Source organism: Hippoglossus stenolepis, chromosome 2 (genome assembly GCF_022539355.2).
Source record: "Hippoglossus stenolepis isolate QCI-W04-F060 chromosome 2, HSTE1.2, whole genome shotgun sequence".
Taxonomy (NCBI): domain Eukaryota; kingdom Metazoa; phylum Chordata; class Actinopteri; order Pleuronectiformes; family Pleuronectidae; genus Hippoglossus; species Hippoglossus stenolepis.
In genome coordinates this window covers 9,853,231-9,874,858 of record NC_061484.1, presented here as the reverse complement: position 1 = coordinate 9,874,858, position 21,628 = coordinate 9,853,231, and the positions used below count along the sequence as shown (strand labels likewise).

The 21,628-nt window shown below is 41.9% G+C and overlaps 1 protein-coding gene across 3 annotated transcripts; it reads left to right on the top strand.

Moving 5' to 3' along the window:
* Positions 1-72: 72 nt before the first annotated feature.
* epn3b (epsin 3b) lies at positions 73-16,329 on the top strand. 3 transcript variants are annotated; one of them, XM_035165364.2, is made up of 12 exons: positions 73-531; positions 6,243-6,298; positions 7,068-7,226; positions 7,483-7,566; positions 7,926-8,223; positions 8,452-8,570; positions 9,461-9,547; positions 12,090-12,213; positions 12,365-12,532; positions 12,678-12,773; positions 14,221-14,514; positions 14,610-16,329. In XM_035165364.2, exons 1-12 carry the CDS (start codon positions 513-515, stop codon positions 14,906-14,908), a joined length of 1,803 nt encoding a protein of 600 aa, XP_035021255.1. In that variant the 5' UTR covers positions 73-512; the 3' UTR covers positions 14,909-16,329. The 3 variants fall into 3 exon arrangements, with proteins under 3 accessions (XP_035021255.1, XP_035021247.1, XP_035021264.1); XM_035165356.2 differs by having other exon boundaries at positions 75-531; positions 12,362-12,532; XM_035165373.2 differs by lacking the exon at positions 7,483-7,566 and having other exon boundaries at positions 75-531; positions 12,362-12,532.
* Positions 16,330-21,628: the final 5,299 nt, after the last annotated feature.

Here is a 21,628-nt window from a genome sequence, read left to right as displayed (position 1 = left end):
TATAATCCTGGCTCAGTGGAGATGTGTAACACTCACTCTGTCTCATTCACTGCTTCACACTCACATCAGCGAGATGATAGTAGGTTGTTGTCAGTGCCGCTGACTCTGCAGATGACGCGCCCCCCTGTCCCCGCCTCGCTCTTTACGCTGCTGTGTTGTGCGCGCCCGGTGTGCCGGTGCCGCTGTACGCGTGTGTGACAGCGGGCAGCCTGAGTGAGAGAGGGAGCGAGTGAGCCGCGCGCTGTGGATGATCCTCGTCCTATGCGGATTTCACCGCCGACTGGTCGCCCGAGCCGCTCGCATCATCCCGGGTAGAGGCCTGGATTTAGGCGCTGACACCCCCTCATCCAGGGATCTCTAACCCCCCCTAGTGCTCGGATCTGCTCCCACGTTTACAGATCATAGGTGCGGGTTGGATCATCGTGGTTGCCCTGCTTAGCAGATCCCAGCGCAGGGGATATTACCGACGCTGAGGATTTGGAGAGGAGGAGGAGGAGGACAGCGGAGAGGCGATGATGAGCAATGGACAAGGTGAGAAGCTGCATGTTCCTGCACTTTTAGTTGTTCCAGCCAACACCACCTCTGCGTTGTTGCACATGTGAGCCGCGGTGTATTTAGACATGTTGCCGACCTACATGGAAGAGGCTCCAGCAGTTGGTGGCCTTGCGCAGGAATGTGCCGCACATGGAGGAGACCCCCGCACAGAGGATCCACCGCAGCAGGAGGAGGTGTGAGTGTGTGTGTGTGTGGATGTGCGGTATGGAGGCTGGGGGTAATACATTATGCAGACCCACCGTGGGCACATCTCTCCTCTCCATCACCACCTGGAATGTACGGTACACCTGCTTCCGCAGCACGCATGCGCATCTGCAAACGTGACTGACGGGATGACGTACGCGTTGGAGGAATTTTGACGCATCAGGCCGGTTTATGTAAGGAAACTTGAATCTATTAGCGCAACAGAGGTTCAAGTATCTCAACTTAAAATGCTCAAATGAAAACAGATTTAGAGTCTGACTCCAGGTCTCAGAGGGAATTAGTTTGAATTGGTTTCATTTGTAAAGGTAAAGTTTACAGCTGGTTATCAGAAGAAATGACCCCATCATGTCCCAGTAAAATCCCAGTGGGGGCTGTCATTGTGTTTGAGGCGTTGTTGTGTTCGTCAGCCCCACAGTTTGTCCCCAGATGACTTCACCACCACCACCAGTCTCTGTCTATCTGTGCTGTTCTGAGACCTTCACATGCAAACTCTGCAACAATGAAAAGGTTCAGAAACTCTACATTTCAAGGCAACTTACTGCACTAGATTTTTAAAGAATATTAACATGGTATCAACTAATTATCCTTTGTTTTAATTTTGAGTTCTGAATACTAACAATTCTTACCGGTAAAACGTTTATGTCGACATAAAGATTGGTCAGTCACCACAAACCAAATTCAATTTTAAATGTGAATGGTAAATATACGGTGGCAGAGACGTCTCACACAAGTGCATAGAAGACAAATTAAAGAACAACCCGAATGTAAGAGCCACAACCCAAATCGAAAGTTACAACACTACTACAACAGCCACAACACAACTACACACAGCAGAAACACAGCCACAATGGAATGGAAGGGAGTGACATTGGATGTTGACAATGAAATTAGCATCAGAGATACATTTTGCTGTACAGGCGCTTGGAGCAACCGAAAAGTAGACAAGCGTGTCATGATGCTGACAAATTTTTTCAAGGTTTTCACAAACATGAAAACATTTCACTGTCAACTTCCGTCATGGTTGTGTTTCCTTTTTGTGGCTTTTGCATTCGTGTTTTTCCATAAAGCATTTGTGTGAGACGTCTCATCCACCATAGCAATGGGCTGTATTTGTTTAGCAAATTTCTAGTCCTTTTGAACACTTGCACAGCGCTGAGTCCATAGACTTAGTCACTTCCTCCCACTATCTGGAAATGAAGCCAAAATATCCTGGACGTAAACGAACGCTGCCATCTTGCGCATTTGCAGCCAGACTCTGTGCAGTCGGTGTATGAAGGCGGCGCTGCATTAACAAGGTCCCGCAGATAAACATGCTCAAACAATGGTGCGTCAATTTCAGCTGTCAATTATGACGTTTCACCCCGTTTTTATAACATCAAATAACTAATAAAAACAAACTTACCGGGAAGAAATGAACACTTGAGCGACCATCCGTGTGACAAGAACTACCTAAAATCACTGAAACCATCTAAAAAAAAATATTTGACATGTATTTAGACTTTTAAGTTTGGTCCATGTCCATCAAATAACATAGCAGAGGAGGGACTTTTTATTTATTTTTACTGCAGCCAGCCACCAGGTGGCAATTGAGATGTTTTGGCTTCACTTTTGGGAACTGACATGTCGTCCATTTGTATTAACAGTCTGTGGATCAGAAGCCACGAATTAAACACTACTCTTCCTAATAAAAAAGAAACCTGGAGATTTGATTTGTAGGCCCCGTTTTTAGCTGGCCCGGCTTTCACTCTGATCAAAACTTTTTAAACGTTTTATAGCCACCTAGTATTGAGGGTAACTTTACATATAAAACGTAATAAAGTTAAATACTTTGCTAAGTTTACAAAGCCATTCAAAATACTCTTTGCGCACTTTATTTTTAAATCATAGTAAGCCGTGCAATTTCAAGTTTTCGTTTTGAAAGGGCACACACATAAAACATCTTGATAAATGTTAAACGTCAGGAACACAAGAACACGTGTAAGTGTCTCTGGATTCAAACGTGTTTGTTGTTGTCTCAGACATCTGGACTATTCTTAGTAGGCTGTAGGCACTTCAAATAGTGATCAAGGTTAAATTTTGTGTTGTCTCTACCTGATGGGATGTGGCCTTCACTGGTTATATTCCTGTCAGGACGGATGGAGGAGGATGAGAGTTTGTGCAGCAGACAGTACCAGTCAGAATGAGACTGGTGGAGCGTGCAGCACATGCTTGGTCCAGACATCACAATAATACAGAAACGGGGAAATTCCATTGTTACATTGAAGTTGCCACTCATCAATCTGTCATCCATACACATTTTCAGCTGCTGCCATTACCTCAGGATTCCTGACTCCCCTCTGTCTGTATGAGAGTTGTCATACACGCACAGAGTTTATATTACTCCCACAGTGTGAATAATCAGTTGTGGTGTGGGGGTCAGCTCCAGAGACAATAGTTTCAAACAGCTCACATAGTAGACAGCACCAGCCTTCAATAACCTTTGTGTTTCTGTGTCCGAGCTGAAGATGATTGTGCAGAAAGGTGATACTGCTTCAGGTTGCTGAGCTTCACTTTCTTCTTTATGTCCTTCACTATCTCTCTGGCTCCCCCTCTCTGTCTCTCTTGCATATACACAAACACTATGAGACTTGTGTCCCTGTCTGAGTTTCTGTCCGTGTCCCAGCTGGGAGTGTCTCAGGTCTTCTGTGCCTCTGCTGATGTCAGCGTTTCCGCAGGACAGGGCATCCTGTGACTTGTTCCACTGTGACATCCTCTTTCAACTGCTGTGAAGCAGCAGTGAACAGAAAGACTAATTAGGTGTAGTTATAGGAAGGATCATAGCAGTAATAGCCCATTAATAAGGTTGTTACATTCTGAGCCAAATGCAGTGGATGGGTTTGTGATCAGGTCTGCTGGACACAAGCTCAAGGATCTGATTGACCTTGGGGCTCATGAGCTGGAGCTGCATGCAGTGACTGCCATTAATATTCTTGTTTACACTGTAAAATTTGTTGGCGTGTCAGTTGATCATACTTAAAAAACATCTAGTAAACCGACTGCCTTGAAAAAGGTAAGTAAATAGCTATTAGTCTTAAAGCTAGGGTTGGTAATCCTGGACACACTAGCTAGAGCAGGCTACACTTCAAAAAATGCAACCGATACATCCCACCCCATCAAAGCTACGCCTCCAAAACAAATGAATGTACACTGACTGACAACTGCTAGAAGCCGACTAACCTCTGACTATCGTCTCTGCTTCAGCCGTGTTTAAGTCGCTCCTGCTGACGACTGTTGTCATGTGCAGTGAGAGCACAGGCAGAGTGCAGGCAGGCAGGTCGGTTAGTGACAGACAGGTATGCCAGCTTATCATTTCATTCAAACTAACTGAAATGATTGCTGATTAGTGGTTCTATGAGAATTGCTCATGGTAGAAACAAATGGTTTTGCTATACACACCTATTCTGCTTTTTACTAACTGTGCACAAAGCTTCACTCGTGGTATCAAAATACATCCTTTAATGCAGCAACTTCAGCGACCCTAACAAATATAAAATAAAAGAACTGAAATCTACGTCCTCGTGCCTAGAAACATCTATGAGGTGTTAGAACACAACTTAATCCAACATCCTCCAACATGCTCCACTAATGATGCAAGATGGCTCCTGTTTACTGCACATGTGTACTGCTGAGCTCCAGTCCAGTTTACTCAAGTGAATGTAGTTTAATACATGTTTTAAGCAAAGTAATTCCTTAAAATATATATAAAAAATCATATAAGTAGAATCAACTGGACAGTGAGAAATAAGTAAAGAACACTTATGTAATGTAAGTAAGAACAGGTATGACTTTTTACAATGTAGGAGTGGGTATTTACTGGTTTTACAAGCTGTAGTCGCTGCTTTGAAGCATACAGGTGAAGAAAATCTAAAGAAATGGAACATATTTCATCTTCCACCAAATATCAACAAGCCCACAGATGAATGGCTGGTTTGATCAATGCCTTTGACAGCCTGATGGTTAAACTGAGGCGATGACTGACGAGAAGAGGTTTAGTTTAGTGAGGTCACCCTCGTTCAGCTTTGGTTTAGTGGGTTAATTATGCTCCATGTCTGTGAACGCTTATAGTCGCAGGCAGAGAGAGAAGTATCACATGAACTCTTAATGATCGATTCCCTTGTGTCCTCTCTGAAATATGAATTTGGCAGCGAGAAATGGGTTGCAAGTGTGTGCGCGCACAGATGGTTGCATGTGTGTGTGTGTCTGTGTCTGTGTTGGCCTGAATAAAATAAGCCATCAAGAAGCTTCATGAGACACCTGAGTGCCAGAGCTTTTATCTGACCTACTTCCTTCTGAGGGGGCACAGATTGTGAGGAACCACTCAGTCGCTGTCATCAGTCACTGTTTGTATGGCTCGTTGAATTCATGTTAATGTAAAAAGCAAAGAATAATGAGAAAAACAAAGAAAAGGTATGCTTACAAGAGAATCGTGATGTTATTAAGTTTTCTTCATATTGGGCAGGTTGAATATTTTTAACTGTGAAAAGCTGAGTATAGCAAACCTTTAATGGAGCCAGTTTCGCAAAATGTAAACAAATATAAGCTTAATTAAATAAAAAATTGGCCTGTTACATGAGCCTATGTCTTGTAGCCTTCAACCAAACTCAGAAAAGAGTGTAGTAATTATCTTTGGGCCTGACCACCGAGCAGACAAACTACAACCGTTTGTTTATCCACTGGCAAGCAATATCAAATCCACAGCCAGAAACCTCGCTATCACACAACTTAGAAGCTCATGTCAATAACCTTATTGAATTTTGTTATTTCACTAAGGAAATAAAGCCAAAATAAAAGAATCTCTTTCTTCTCCTGACCCAGGAAAGCTTACTCACACCTTTGTCTTCTCGTGGCTGGACCACTGCAATGCACTATTTACATGTACCAGTTAATCTTCAGTGTCTCGGCTTCATTGCAGAATGCTGTTGTTCGTATTTTAACCAACACAAAGTGTATAGGGCCCAAATCTCTCCAGTTCCTCTCTCTTCATTGGCAGCTAGTAAAATTGAGGTCTGGTAATATTTATTATTATTATTATTAATATTAATAATAATAATAATAATAATAATAATAATAATAATAATTATAATTATAATAATAATAATAATATTATTATAGGGTCCTCACACCAGTCAGTGCTTAGGCCCTGAAAAACAGCATTACTCATTAAATCCATGGTTGTTTTGGTGTGATGAAGGGTCCAAGGTGTCAAACTAGGAATTTATGGTGAATCAGATCAACCTTAAAAGACAAAGGCATCATTAGATTTCATTTATCCTCACGTGTTGGCTTTTTATGTTTCCTACAGGAGCTCCTTTTAACTCCTGACAGAGAGGAGGGGTCTTCTTTGCTTTAGCTACCTCTCCAGTTCCACGTATACCTGTTGAGCATTTACTCTTCACTTTCTCTCCCTCCACATCCTCCATCACCTATCACCATGACAACCTCAGCCCTGCGCCGGCAGGTGAAGAACATTGTGCACAACTATTCAGAAGCAGAGATCAAGGTATTACAAATATTATTGTGCAGTGTTCTCTTTAAATGCTATTGATGTGCATTCGTTTTTTATGTGTTACACTTTGAGGATAAGTTGTCTGTTGCCTCTTACTTCTTGTCTTGGATACTGCTGATGTTGCTGTTACTCTATGGGTTTTTTCTTCTATCTTTATTTGAAAGCGTGGTATTGAGAGCAGCACTTATTGATTTCATTTTCAGATTCATGCTTGCACTCAAACAGCCCCAGCTTGTGCTCAAAATTTGCACTTGCACTTAGATATTTTGGAACTTGGACATACTTCCTGCGTTCTAGCTTTAGCTTTTCTCCTTGTAACATCTGTTCTTAGATTTCTCCTCTGCTATTGTTGATGTTTTTCATCTGTGTCAGCTTTACTTCTTTGAGAGTCCTGTCCGACCCTTTTTTAAAAATGGGTTCATGTTCTCCCTCCCGCCACGGCTGTTCACAGGCTTCCCATTGGCAATTAAGCTAACGCACCCACAACGAAGGCATGACTTTATCAACACTACACCTGGCATTCTATGGGTTTGGGAATTTTAAAAGACTCAAGCAGAACAAATCTAGTTCAGGGTTTTTAGAGAGAGTATTACAAAAGCTGAATGTGAAATCAATTAGACCTACTCTCACACTCAAAGACCATGCTCTTGAATAAATATAGGAGAAAAACCCATATTATTCAAGATGAGTTAGAAAATGAGGTGCATGTAATGTAAATATGGGATGAAATAGATGTTTTGCTTCCTCTGCTGGTGACGTGCAGGTTCGCGAGGCCACCTCGAACGATCCATGGGGCCCATCCTCATCTCTCATGTCCGAGATCGCGGACTTGACCTTCAATGTGGTGGCGTTTGCAGAGGTCATGGGCATGGTTTGGAAACGCCTCAACGACAGCGGCAAGAACTGGAGACATGTCTACAAGGTGACCTCAGTGAAGAGAGCAATTTAACTAGTGAGATTTAACTGTGATTTCTAATCAGTAAGTAATCTCTGCCTGTTTCTCTTTCGTTCTGCTTCAACTGTTAAATGCTCGACCGACCAGCTGACCTCCCACCACCACCAGTAGTTTCCTTTAGTAACATTCATGTTTCTTCCTCCTCGTTACTAAAGCTCTACTCAAAGCTGTCGGTGAGTGTGTAGCACAGAGCATCAGTGTGGTAATCAGTATTTGCTCACAGGCCCTGACTCTGTTGGATTACCTGCTGAAGACAGGATCAGAGAGAGTGGCTCAGCAGTGTCGTGAGAACGCATTCACGATTCAGGTACCGCCTGTAACTGGAGGAGAACCTTGGTAATCTGAACGCCTCAGGAATAATGTTCGTTTGGAACATCAGTAGTTGTTACCTTGGCAACTACTACTCTTCCTTGGGTCTATATTTACAGGAACACAGTATAATCAGCAAACGTTACGCTACAGAAGACAGAAACCACCTTTGAACTCAGAACAAACTAAATCACTAACAAACTAATTTCATATCAAATAACTAATAACAATATCATTACACTCCTGCAGATCAGATTGTTGAGATTCTCTTGCATCGTTATCACAACTCGATCTGTACATTGTTTGAAAAGTTCCTGTTGATTACAAAATGTGCTTTGATTGCTTGTGTGGGCTCAGACACTGCGTGACTTCCAGTACATGGACCGTGACGGCAGAGACCAGGGGGCTAACGTGAGGGAAAAAGCTCGCCAGCTGGTGTGTCTCCTGCGGGACGAGGAGCGGCTCCGCCAGGAGAGGAGTCAAGCCCTGAAGACCAAGGAGCGAATGGCTGGGGGGGGCAGCGGAGGAGGCGGGGGTGTGTACGGAGGCATCCCCCCGTCTTATCACCCGGGTAGGCGAACGAGCCAGCCCAGCATGGCTGTGCTGTACGGCGATGAGTTCAGCCGCTCCAGAGGCTCTCCGTCCTCCTTCAACTGTGAGTTTTTAAAGATAGTGTGTTGGAAATTTGTGAATAAATAGATTAAGAGTTTAAAATACACACTTGTATTCACACCACATCCCTAATGAAATGCAATTTGCACCGTAGTCCAGCCCCCGATGGATTATCAATACTGCAGCGTAGGCCTGAGAATGTTCAAATCAGCCACACAGACCACCGCACACACACACTCTCACTCTCACTCCTTCCTCAAACTCTCTGCAGCCTCGTCGTCGTCTCCTCGCGCCGCCTCTGACCTGGAGCAGGCCCGGCCTCAGACCAGCGGGGAGGAGGAGCTGCAGCTCCAGCTCGCCTTAGCCATGAGCAGGGAGGAGAGTCAGAAGGTAAAACAGCATACACACACATATTATGATAATGTGTGATTGCCAGCATCCTCCCCTTAGCTACACACACACACTCTTGGCGTCGCTATAGTTGTGAGGACACTCATTGACATAATGCATTCCCTAGCCTCTTACCCTAACCTCAACCATCACAACTAAATGCCTAACCCTAACCCTTACCCTAACCTAATTCAAACCCTATCCCTAAAACCAAGTCTTAACCCTCAAAAAGCCAATTTAATGTGTGAGGACCAGCCAAAGTGCCCTCACAATGTTAAAATGTCCTCACAATGATGGTATAGAACCTAAATGGGCCCTCATAACTATAGATAGACATGCACACACACACACACACACACACACACACACACACACACACACACACACACACACACACACACACACACACACACACACACACACACACACACACCTCACTCCATACAGCTCTTTGTTAACGTTTTTAAAACTCTAGTTGTGCGTCTCTGTATTTCATGATATGGCTCTGAAACTAAACTAAACTTTTTCCTTCCCTACATCCCTCATTGGCAGCCTCTCCTCCTTCTGCTTCCCAGTACCTCGGCTGTATCTCCCACCAGCCTCATTAATAATCCAGTTTTTATGTGTCCTCTCACACACAATTTGTGTTTAAACGTCTAAGTGGTTTTGGAAGATTTTCTCTGCACTTTTTCTCTCTGCTTAACTAAACTGCCCTATGCTCTTTGTCCACTAAATATTTCAGCAGCACTGGTGCCGCCTTCATTCGGATGGACTAAGCCAAACACTGTTTCACTAACGTCAGCGTGTGTGTGTGTGTGTGTGTGTGTGTGTACTTCCACGCTCATTGGCGTCGCGTTAATGTTGATGATGTCACGATGCCGCCCCTGCAGGAGCAGCGCTGTCGCCAAGGAGACGAGTCTCTGTTACAGAAGGCCCTGGATGAGAGCCGGAGAGAGAGCCATTCAGGGACTCAGGAGGTGAGTTTAAAAATGTGTTTGTGTGTTTGTGTGTTTGTGTGTTTGTGAGTGTGTGTGCGTGTGCACGCTGTACAGTATTCGTATTTGCATGGTGAGGTGGGTGGGTGGGTGCATTTGTAGGTGGCTGTTGGCAGGAATTTAGAGAATGAAGTGGAGTTTATGGTGTGTCGTGATAGGGAGGGAAAACATGGATCAGCATAATGAGGGAGGGTTTGAGAGGGAAAGGGGTGAGCGGGGGGGAGGAGAAAGGTGCCTGCTGAATGATAATGACTTTGTCTTGTCTAACCTTGAGCTCAGCATGACATTTGCCTAAAAGCCCACACTCCTTATCTCGTAGCACACCAGCTCCCTCCCTCATTGGCCTGTCAACAAGCCATTCAGGATCACAGGTCATCTGACGTTAATGTTCCCATGGCTTGTAATTGGTCATATTCTCATTATCCTTATTCTCAGAAAAATAAAATGGACATTAGGATCAGGGGGGAAAATAATACAAGAGAGCTCCAAAATGCTCCTCTAACCAACGTAATACCTGACATATTCACAAGGTCAGATACATAGCTCATTGAATTTAGTGCAATTTACAGTGGGTGCATGTTTTAAGACCTATAAAAACACTGTAATTTGAATAATAGTTTTTGTTTGATCAATTAACAAATAAATCAGTTATTTAACTTACATCAACTCCTGCATTGAAAAATGGGAAATATGCAAATATTCAAGTTTGACCACTGAACTTCTGCTCTGAGTGAACCAGCTGGTCCAAGTTTCCACATCACACCTTTGTATATGAGTGTGTGCATATTGGACCACGATTGGACTTCATGTGACTATGAGTGAGCGTCTGTTAAAGTCAAATCCTGCATACAAAGATCAGGATAAGCTAAAAGTTTAGTTTTAATGATTGAGACCTAAGAGAGATTACCCATGTTGTTAACTTCAAACTTCCACATTGAACTTCCGACCCAGGAAATCGTGTTAAAAAGTTTGATCCTGCACCGTTGTTTCCTTTGATGTCAGCACCGATTTGTGCAGATTTATCTTGCTTTGTTATGATCATAACATTGACAATGTTGTTTATTTGAAATAGAGTCCGACCAATTTTTTGGTTGGCAAATATAGACATAATGGTATTCTGCAATGTGAGCCCGAATGAGTTAACGGTTGGCTGAAATATTCTGTTTGCCAATATGCGCCAATATGAAAGGTTTTATTTTACAGAATTAAACAATGTGTGGGTTTTCTCTGGGTACACTGGCTCTCCCCCTGCAGTCCAAAGACATGCAGATTGTGGTTAGGTTACTAGGAGACTTTAAATTGCCTGTAGGTGTGAATGGGAGTGTGAACGGTTGTTTGTCTCTGTATGTTGGCCCTGAAATACACTGATGACCTGTTTAGGCTCTCGCCCAATATCAGCTGGGATAAGCGTTGTAGATAATGGATGGATGAACGGGTGGAAAATATCAAGCCTCAATTACATTTCTCTAAGGACATCTTTGGGAATAATTGTCAATTTTTTATTTATTTATATGTAACAGTTGATATCTCGGCCTCAGATATTTAACTTGCTAATATCAGTATCAGCCCCCAAATTTCTATATCGATCGGGCTCTATGATAATCCATCAATGACAGCTGCTGCGGTATGAAATTGTTTATTACTTTTTATGCTGTGCAAACTGTATTCACACAAAGGAAGGATCCGTGTTGTTACAAAGACACCGACTGTGCAGGTTACTGTAGTTTAGAACCAACTGCTCTCCACATGCTGCACTGCAGTCTGCTGCTGTGGAAGCTCTGCTCCTCCAGATGCTGCCTGACAAATTTATGAAATGATGACCCTGTTTCTGACTTACCTCAGGCACTTTTCACTCTCACTGCGTCACGTAATGTGTTCTCACTGCCAACATGTGCACCGATAACAAATCAACACACACATTATATACAGCACCAAGACATCTGCAATCGCTGGCTTTCAGTATTAAATTCTTTTCTTGTTTTGTGTTGTCTTATCTTGTCTTAACTTAGGTTAACTTGTCTGGTCTCGTCCTGTCTTAGCGTAGCTTAGTTTAGCTTATTTTGTTTAACTTGTCTTGTCATCAACTGCTTTGTGAAAATGATTATTTTGTCATTTGGATTTAATAATTTTTTTTAAATCTTAAGCAGTATGAAAACTTAATAAAATAAATACACAATAAAGCCAATAAAAAATATTGTAATCTGAAAGAAAAAGTTTTCAGGGAAACAGTGTTAGTATAACAGTCCATAATCGTTTCCAATTCTGCTTTATTCATTTGCATTTACATCACTTACTCTGAATCAACTTCCCTTTAGTAAAGTGTGTCAGGCTCAATGTCTAAATACGGTTTAATAGTGTTTTTAATTTATCTATTACACAGTCATACTATGTAGTTACAGTTCCCTTCTCATCAGGGTTGGATGAATTTCCTCTGGCTTTCATCAAGAGTCCTGCTGTTCATTCACACGAAACTGGAAGCACATAAGAAAGTGTTTGAATGTAACACTTGTTGCTTCCTCTGCAGTCAGCCATGTTGGACCTGGTGGACATATTTGGCGCATCATCTGAGCACCCGCCCCCCCCCAGTGACCCTTGGAACTCAGCTCAGCCCGCCCATGATGTCACCTCAGACCCCTGGGACTCTGTAGGTGCGTGGCTAATCGCAGACACACCAACACATCCACTCGCACGTCAGGTCAATATGACACAAGACCTACCATCCCAGTATGTCTTCTCAAATTCTGTGAGGTTGTGTATTTACTGGGTTTGGTGTCTTTTGTCGATTTGTCCTCACAGCAGTTCACTGCAGCACTCCTGTGATTGGTAGCCCTTGGACAGCCCCTCCCTCCTCCTCCAACGCATCCAATCCTTGGGCCCCGTGTGCCGACCCAAGCACAGACCCCTGGGAAGAAGCGCCGACCTCCTCCAGTCCTGTAAATCATGCATGGGACAACCCAACAGACGGAGGTACAGGACACTGATCCGCGAGACCAGATCTCCTCACAGTGAACAGACACACTGATTGTGCTTGACAATGTTTGTCCAAAAACGTGAAGCACTGGTCTCAGCCTATGGTTGTACTGTTTGCATCAGTTTTCAATTTCCTGTGCAGATGTCGATGGGACAGATCCGTTTGCTGCGCAGGAAGAGGAGAAGCCTAAACAGGAGGCTCCTCAAGTGTCCTCACCTCAACCTTCTAGTCCCACAGGTATTGTAGTACAAGACAGCCAGTACTGTACTGGTTTTTACAGCACATTTGGACTCTACAGATGCTTTAAGTCTCTTGCAGACAGCAGTTGGAAAAATATACTTAGCATGAGCCCCTAACTCTAACCGAAAAATAGAATAGCGTTGGTAAAACTTTTAGACTTATAACACGACATAAACATAGGTTTTTGTTTGCTGATAACATTAATATAGTGGAACAAAATAAGGAAAAAAACACCACTTCATGTTTTTTTAATGAATAACTTCATATCTTTCAATTTTTAGACCTCCACAAATGATTATCATAAAACAGAAAATGACAAGGCAGAGTTCATTTAGCGCATTTTATAGACAAAGGAACAGTTTTTGTCCTTTACCTAAAAGACGTGAGGAAGGAAGAAAGAAATTAGTCAAACAACCTAAAGTAAGATGAGATTTTAGAGTGATAGTGCTCATTGAATCAGCAGATGAGAGATAACATCACTTAACTAAACCTGCTGGTTCAAGTAATCGGATGCATTTGCGTGGTTGGTAGGATTAGTTTGAGGTATTAGGGGGAAAAAATGGAAGGACCAGACAGAGGCTGTTTAAAGAAGCAGCTCTCAGTCCGTTCTGTGGCCTCTGGTTTGGTTTATTCACCTTCTGAAAGTAAACCACAGGATATTTTGACAGTGGATATTTCATTTTATTTGAGCTTTTCACAAACTGATCTAATAATCAATCTTTATATGGAATGTATATATTCGTAGAAATCTTATGATAACCATGGAAACAAGTCTCTTCATCAGCATGTGAGTGCAGGAGCTTTTCCCAAACCAGGAACCAAATGGTTAGGGCGCATACCTCAAAGGCACTTTTAACACAAAGGCCAAAAACTTCAAAATTGACACAGTGATCTCGTAGTAATAGAGAAGATGACTCTAAACACGAATGAGACGATACCATATATATACTATATTATACCATAATCCAAGTTAGGCCAGTTAGTCTGCAGAGAATCTTGTCTTCTTCTGACTTGCGTTTCATTCCTTCTTGTGAAAACCTATGTATCCACACTTAGACGATGCGGGGGAACTTAAATTATGATTTATCAAATATTAATTACAGCATCACACAGCAGGTGAACCAACTTACATCTTTGCTCCGTCCATTACTGACATGATGTTCTTAATTATCTTCTATGGCGCATGCATCCATTACATCATTTTATTACACATTACATACTTTTGTCAATCCACACCTCCGCTGACTTCTTATGACTCCCATGTTTTTCTTGTTCTTATGCTCATGTCCACTGAACTCTTTTACGACACTATCACTTGTCGTAAACTATCACAATATTATTCTAACACAGTAAATATCAGAAATAGAAATCGTAGCATGGTTCAATGTTTAAAAATGTAAAATGTACCCCATCATTTTCATTGTCTTTTCTCGTCCTGATGCAGATGAAGAGCTGTTTGGGGTAAAACCCGACTCTGACCCGTTTTCTGCGGCGGATTCCAAAACCGATGCATTTGGGGCTGATCCTCCTGCGAAACCTCTGGTAAATGGACGAGAGTCCGACAGCCCAGAGATGTTCGACCTGTCCCGGCTCGCAGCTCCACTCAGCGCACCGCCTACACGTGTGTGTCGGACCCCAGAGACCTTTCTGGGACCTACGGGGGCCTCGCTGGTCAACTTAGATGCTCTGATACCCACCAACCCTCTTAGCAAAATGCACAACAACCCCTTCCTCTTAGGTAACAAATCATTCAAGAAGTACAGCTTACAAAGGTCTCACTGATATAATATTTAAAATGTTTTCCAACTAATAAAACCTGTTTTTTCCCCTCAGGTCTGAGTGCTCCGTCTCCCACCAACCCCTTCCACTGCGACCAGCCTCGCCTCACCCTCAACCAAATGAGACCATCCTCCACCTCCCCGCTGCCCCCTCACATGCTCTCCTACAGCCCATCGCTGCCTCTCCCTCTCCACCACCAGCAGCCCGTCCTCCCCTCCTCTCTCACACAGCCTCCTGCCGGACTCCTGGACCTCCCCTCCAACCTCCCCCAGCCCCTGCTCCCCCTGTCTCCGCGACCGGCAGCCCGCAGTCAGTCCCAGACGCAGACACACAGCCACAACCCCTTCCTCTGAGACTGCTGCACCCTTCTAGCGACGCTATGGACTCTTTTTTAGATCGGTCTGTGCTGACTACAATGACTGCAATTCAAATGAGCCTGAACTGGATCGTGGTCTGATGTCATCGTGCAAACTTGAAGCGGATAGAAACACGAACTGGATGTACTTGTGTCTGTCTCGAGACACGTCAGCTGCTATATAACCTGAACTCTTGAAGAAAAGCTAACTCACACGCACACACACACACACACACATACACACTCAAACTTGCACTCAGGCGCACATCAGGGTGCACACACACCAACTTTATGCACAGACACATACACACCTAAGACTTAACAGGGTGCATCTCAAAAGTCCCTGATATGTCTTTTTCCCCTTCAGCAACTCCGAGCACCCTTCTCTCCACACAACACAGAGACTCGGATGAAGCCACACGCACTGATTGTCCACGGAGATTCCCCAGGATCCTCACCGCTGCTGCTTCACCGACGAAAGCATGAATGCATCCCACCACCCCCACCTACCCCCCCAAGGGAGTCCAAACTACTCTATCCTGCTGAGCACCTGAGATGAGTTCTTCAAATAAATCCTTGTTTTTTTTCCTGATGAGTCAAATAGCATCTTGAGATTTCTTGGCACAATTGAGAATCAGTGGAGATGACCCCAAAGTGTGTTTCTGTAAGAATTTAGAAAAACATGCAGCACTGTTCAAGGACTAATTGACTCAGGTGGTCCTTCCGACACGACGATACCTATTTTGCATTTTGCCTTGTTACCATGCCAACTCAACAGCATCTATTGCATCTATTCCACATCCCTATTGTAGGTAAATTATTTGTCCTTTTAAAGGCGAGTGGATCCAAAAGGATTCAGGTGGATTTAAAACGGGACTAAACCAGCCTAAGCTACACCTCACTATCTCAATCTGGACCGAAACTGATCACTGATTGTAGCCTCTTGGACCCACGTGCCTGCCTCTACAGCTGACCCACAATGCATTCCCGGCTGGTTCACATTGGCGCCGTCGAGGAGGACCTCAGGGAGACCGCTCTGTCCCTCCTCCAAAGAGATTCGACCTCACTGAATCGAGAGGCATTTATATACACACAAAAAACACACAGGGAGGTGAATGGATATTTCAGATGTGAGCGTATAAAGGAGGAGGGAGGGGTAAATGAAAGATGCATATAAAAACATGTGAAGTGATTACAGATGATAAAATGATGTGTTGAGCAGCGGCTCCTCGTTCACTTCTGTTTTAGGAACAAGTGAATCTGTTTGGTCGTCACTGCACTGAAACTGGACCTGAATGTGAAATGCCTGCCTATATACACACAGGCTTAGTACATATGTATTTAATAGAATGAAACCTATAAAGTATTATGAAATATTATACCAATAAATGAATGGTGTTTGCATTATAATTTCCTCTCTTCATGCAGTCCATGTATCATTCATTCATTTCATCACTGCTGGTTGTTGAAATAGATGATTTAGTCTACAGAATAATAAAAAATATGAATACAGGGTCAAATTTGGTCCTTATAACTTCACATGAGAAATTTGTGTCCCTCCCTCAGACATGGAGAAATATTACTGTTGAAAACTTTCCTTCACAAACTTAAGTATATCTACAGAACAGATTTCTACAGCTACAACAAACTTTACACATGTGCACAAAATGTTTTTCACTCATGCTCAGAATATTTCTACATCTGTAGAATTTTCTACCATCATCACAACCTTGAATCTTATCTAGTGTTTCCTTAGAAACAGTTCACTGTTTCTAGAGCGTATCTCTGAATGCTGACAAGGTGCTGATCGACACAACAAACAGCCAGTGTCTCTGGATCACTGTGCATCGCTTATGCTGCAGTAATGTCTCTATACTGAGTATGGCGGGGGTGGAAACTACAATGATGTTTGAGTTGAGGCTGAATGAGCATCAGGTCATGATGAAGGCCGTACACCAGAGACTGGCCTCCCCTCAGACAAACTTTGGAAAATATACCTTCACCTTAGTTTATTTACCTGATTCAACTCTGGATGCCTGAGGGCTCATGATTATGTTATTTGATCCACAGGATAGCTTTATTTTTCTTCTTTGACGTAACTTCAGGCCACAACAAATACATTAAAAAGTCTGTCCTAAAGAATTTATTAGTCTCTGACATTTTTCACCGAGCCCCGTCTCCCATGCTACTGTGACATCCTGCGATAATTTATTCTTTCAAAATAAATAGTCAATTTATCCCATGCATCCACAACCCCCAGTATATTACAATACACTGAATATTAAGATTATCTTAAAGTAAGGGCCTCTCGCTTGTAAACAGATGCATTGGATTTAGTATTATATTCTCTTTGAAAAATGCGGCCAGTCAATGAAACATTTCACCAATCAATCAGACAATCTCCCTGGAAACAAAATGTAATCTCTAACAGTCATGACATTTGTGTCATGCGTTATTGCAAAGCATTGGTCAGTTGTTTTGCTGTGTGTTAAAACTAAAGCATTAAAACAAGAGTTTACGTTTTTTTCTGGGGATTTAGTTTGGGATGGTAAGACAGTGACCTCAGGAATCCATTACATGTTTCCCCTGACTGTAGTCATGTTTTCTTTTTGCTTCACCTTGACTATTTTGTTTGCACCTGCTATTGAACTGCAGGCTTGAAATCTTTTTCAAATCTGTCAATGCTTGACTTCTGAGTAACAGTGTTATTGTAGGAATAGAAAAATCCTGCTTAAATTAAATAACCTGTCATTTCACTTCATAAAATGCAATCTGTGCTCAAAGGAAAATGTTTATTCAGTTATTTATTCAGCTTTTGCTGGCTCATGCTGCATCATATGTTTATGTAACCTGTCACTACTCTTCATAACCTCACCTCAGTTTTTACATTTCATGATATTAAATCCTTCTATTTTAACAGAGAGTAACTTATCTGTCTCACCCTTACGTCTTTCCTCTGTGTGTCCTGAAGGGGGAGCCACAGACATGTGTCTCAGACCCTCAGCAGTGGCCAGGCCAAGGTTAACTTCAGCAACAGGGTCACACCTCCAGTCACCTTCCTGGAGCATCTATCTATCTATCTATCTATCTATCTATCTATCTATCTATCTATCTATCTATCTATCTATCTATCTATCTATCTATCTATCTATCTATCTATCCATTTAACCTTATCTACTATTGTTGGTATTTTGGAAGTGATAGTAAACACAATATGTTATAAAAAAAATACATTGCAGATTACATTTAAACGCTGCATGAAGGAATCAATGAGGTTTGTCAAGAATTTTCTAATTTGGTCTGATCTCCCGACTACTAGACCCTGTGCTCAAACATTAACACACTATTATTACACACTGCTGTGTGATGGTTATTTACTTGTGTGTCACAGACTATGCAGATTTGTTCTCCTTTGCAGCTCCTTTACACAGTCTTTGAAACTTTAAGCGAGAGGAAACCCTGACACCTGGTGGACAGACGATCCAGTTTGTCTCATCACCTGTTGTCTGTGTGTCTCCAGTATATTCATTGGCAGTGGTGAGGCCACCTCGAGGCCTGGAGGTGAACCTGGCTCCTGTTTGAGAAGTGTGAGGAACATAAATGCAAACAAACACAAAAGAGTGTTTGTATTTCCAGACGCTCTTTTTCTGTTATCTGATGCATGTGTCTGATTATGGAGAGATGTGTTATGAGCTTCCAGCAGATTGCTCCTTCACAGTTTACAGAACAACTCCATGTCAAAGTAGAACCTGACTGAACTTGTGATCTGTGGCAGTGGGGAACAACTGGAAGACCTTTTTTTAAACTGTTCTCTCATATACTCCAAAAAATGGATTTGACATTTCTATGTAACTTACATAAGTTGAATGTTAAGGGTCAGATTTAATGAAGTGTTTTCTAATATGTTGAGTTAGTGTAAATGAATCCAAAAAAGAAGTTGAGGGTGATTTGATTAAATAAAGTTAAGCCTAACTATAAACATTAAACATTTATTGAATCAAATTACTCTCTTATTTGATGTATTCACACAAACTCAACATGACAGAAAACACTTCATTAAATGTGACCCTTTACATTCAACTTGTGTACAAAAGTTACATGGACATTTAATATGTAATTGACATACATAGAGTCACAGTTTTGGGCATAATTCTCTGTTGAGTGCGGAGCTTACATCAGGAAGCCACCCAATGTCTTCATGATGTTCATGGAAAGGAACAAAAGTTTTCCCTGAACACGACATCACAGTCAACACAGTCCTTACACAGAGAACATGTTGCTAGATGGATGTCTTCTGACTATGTGTCTACATGTGTGGCTCTCTCATGAAACCCAGGCATGTCTGTGAAGGCAGACACACACTTCCCTTCTCTTTAATGTTCTGTCCAAAAAAAATCCAGCTCAGTCTGATCACAGACTCAAACAGCTGCAGTCTAGACCTCCACAGACACTAACTTAACTTGTGTGTGAACTTGAAACGCAACGTCACCATGTGGTGTTGACTGATGGAGGAAGGGAAGTGAATGGGCAGCAGTGAGAGGACGGGGGTGTGAGTGGAGAATATTTGGCACAAGTGTGTGAGACCTTGTGTACGGGCAGTGCAGAGAGATGGAAACACAGTGAGAACAGACTCGGAGACCGGGCTCGTAACTTTGGTCTTAACCTAATAATCTAGTTAATCATGCACCACTGTCTGCAACTATTAGTCTCTGTTGGTCAAAAATGTATATCTGGTTTCCTTCACCCAATGCAACACAATAAATGGATGCTTTCTCTTGACTCTCAGTAACACTCACTCGTTCGACCACACGCACAAGCAGACAGCCTTCATTCAATCCCATCTAATGGGTGTGTGTTTGCTGATCAGAAGGACTAAGCAAAAGTTCCCCTTGGTTTCAAATAAACTTGAGAAAGTAATTCCTAATCTGGGCCTGCGTCTGTTACCCTCCAGTTGGAGCTTTGTTCCCGGTGCACAGCGAGGCGGTCGTCAATCTAAGTGATGGATTCAGATTTGTCAATTTCTCAACTATGTACTGTCTAAGGGAGGACTGTGTGTGTGTGTGGTGGTAAAATCCAGGATGTTGTTGAAAATATATTAGGACTTAAATCAGAAGAGAGATGCAGTTTATGTTTGTAACACAGAAGGTTAGCAGCTTACATTCCTCCAGACTTTTGTCTTTTTATTGGACATGATTTTTTTTTATTGGAACATAAATAAAAAAAGAACAAATGAGGGTTAATGTGAGGATAAAAGGGAGACTGACAGATCTGTGCTCTGGAAATACATCTACAGAGTTTGGATTTCCATTCCCCGATGGACTGATGTTTGTTACCTGACTCGAATCCTGGTTATAATGTTATTAATAAATCAATTAAAAACTTGCAGCTGGTACAGTTAGTGGAAAATATACCATAAAAGAAAGTGGACTGAACCAAATACCTTCTGTTGGCTGGAAACACACACACACACACACACACACACACACACACACACACACACACACACACACACACACACACACACACACACACACATAGTCTCGCTCTCTGATGAGTCGATTATCTTTGATGAAAACAAGAGTCAAAAACAACATTTCATTCCATCCTGTTTTTCTGTTCCCTCACCAAGACAAACCTTCCATGCTGTGGCTGCCAACGTTAACATGAAAAACACACTGATCTGATTCCTATTCAACACTACAGGAAGACCACGGAGACAGAGCCTGCCCGGCTACATGTCAGTCCTGAGTCTGCCCTAAGAAAATAAGGACAGAAAGAAAAATACAACTGTCTGCTTTTATATTTTTTTGAACTCTTAAAGACTTCTTATCACATGACTGTATCTGTCCTTGTTAACAAGCCAAAGGTAAAGTTCTGTTGTTCTGATTGGATGATTTATTACTCAAACTACAGTTTAAGCAATTATAAATTGATTTATAAGCTGTAGCTGCTTTGTTCATTTTATCACTGGTTTGCACTAGTTTAACTAAAAAGTAATAGAAAACAGGTGTTTTTCTATACATACATTTCATGCTGAAATCTACTTTTACAATTAAATTCATTCAACAACAACAAATGATTTCCAACCTCAAACTATTATTTGAGCACAAAGGATCATCATTGACCTTGGAAACAATTATCATGGTACATGGTCACTCATTATCAGGTAATGAAAAAATCCTGTGAAGGATCATGTGACCACAACGCCTTCCACTGAGGAAGACCATGACTTGAAGCTGAAAGCCCCTGGAAATTTCAAGTAAATGCACCTTTTTCCCAAAAATTATGTTTTTTTCAAAAACAATGAATATCAAAATGACAGTCAAAATGCAAATAATAGAATATACAGTATAATATGTAATATATAACATAATGTATAACACTATCACATGATATGTTAACTAAACTCCTGACAAACTTCTAATATATTGCAGATACACCATTTTTTTAAAACTGAACATTAATGATGACATTTGGATTTTGGGATGGATATATTCTATGTCGAGCTCATTTATTTATTCATGTAGAAATGTTATATTTGTTTTTGTTTGTTTTGGAGAGAATAGTATAATTAATTCCCAGTAAAATCTTTAGAAATAAACAACATCCACAAAAGTGTATTACTTTCAGTTGGATATGATACGTAAAACTCTGTAGATATATACAAATATTAATACTTCAGTGAAGAAGAAGAAGAAGAAGAAGAGTAGCAGCCAAT

Excerpts from the sequence above, each read along its gene's own strand:
- epn3b (XM_035165356.2), top strand. Across the intron at positions 8,571-9,460 it reads GCAGGGAGGAGAGTCAGAAG|GAGCAGCGCTGTCGCCAAGG; the intron begins GTAAAACAGCAT and ends CCGCCCCTGCAG. Across the intron at positions 14,515-14,609 it reads CAACAACCCCTTCCTCTTAG|GTCTGAGTGCTCCGTCTCCC; the intron begins GTAACAAATCAT and ends TTTTCCCCTCAG.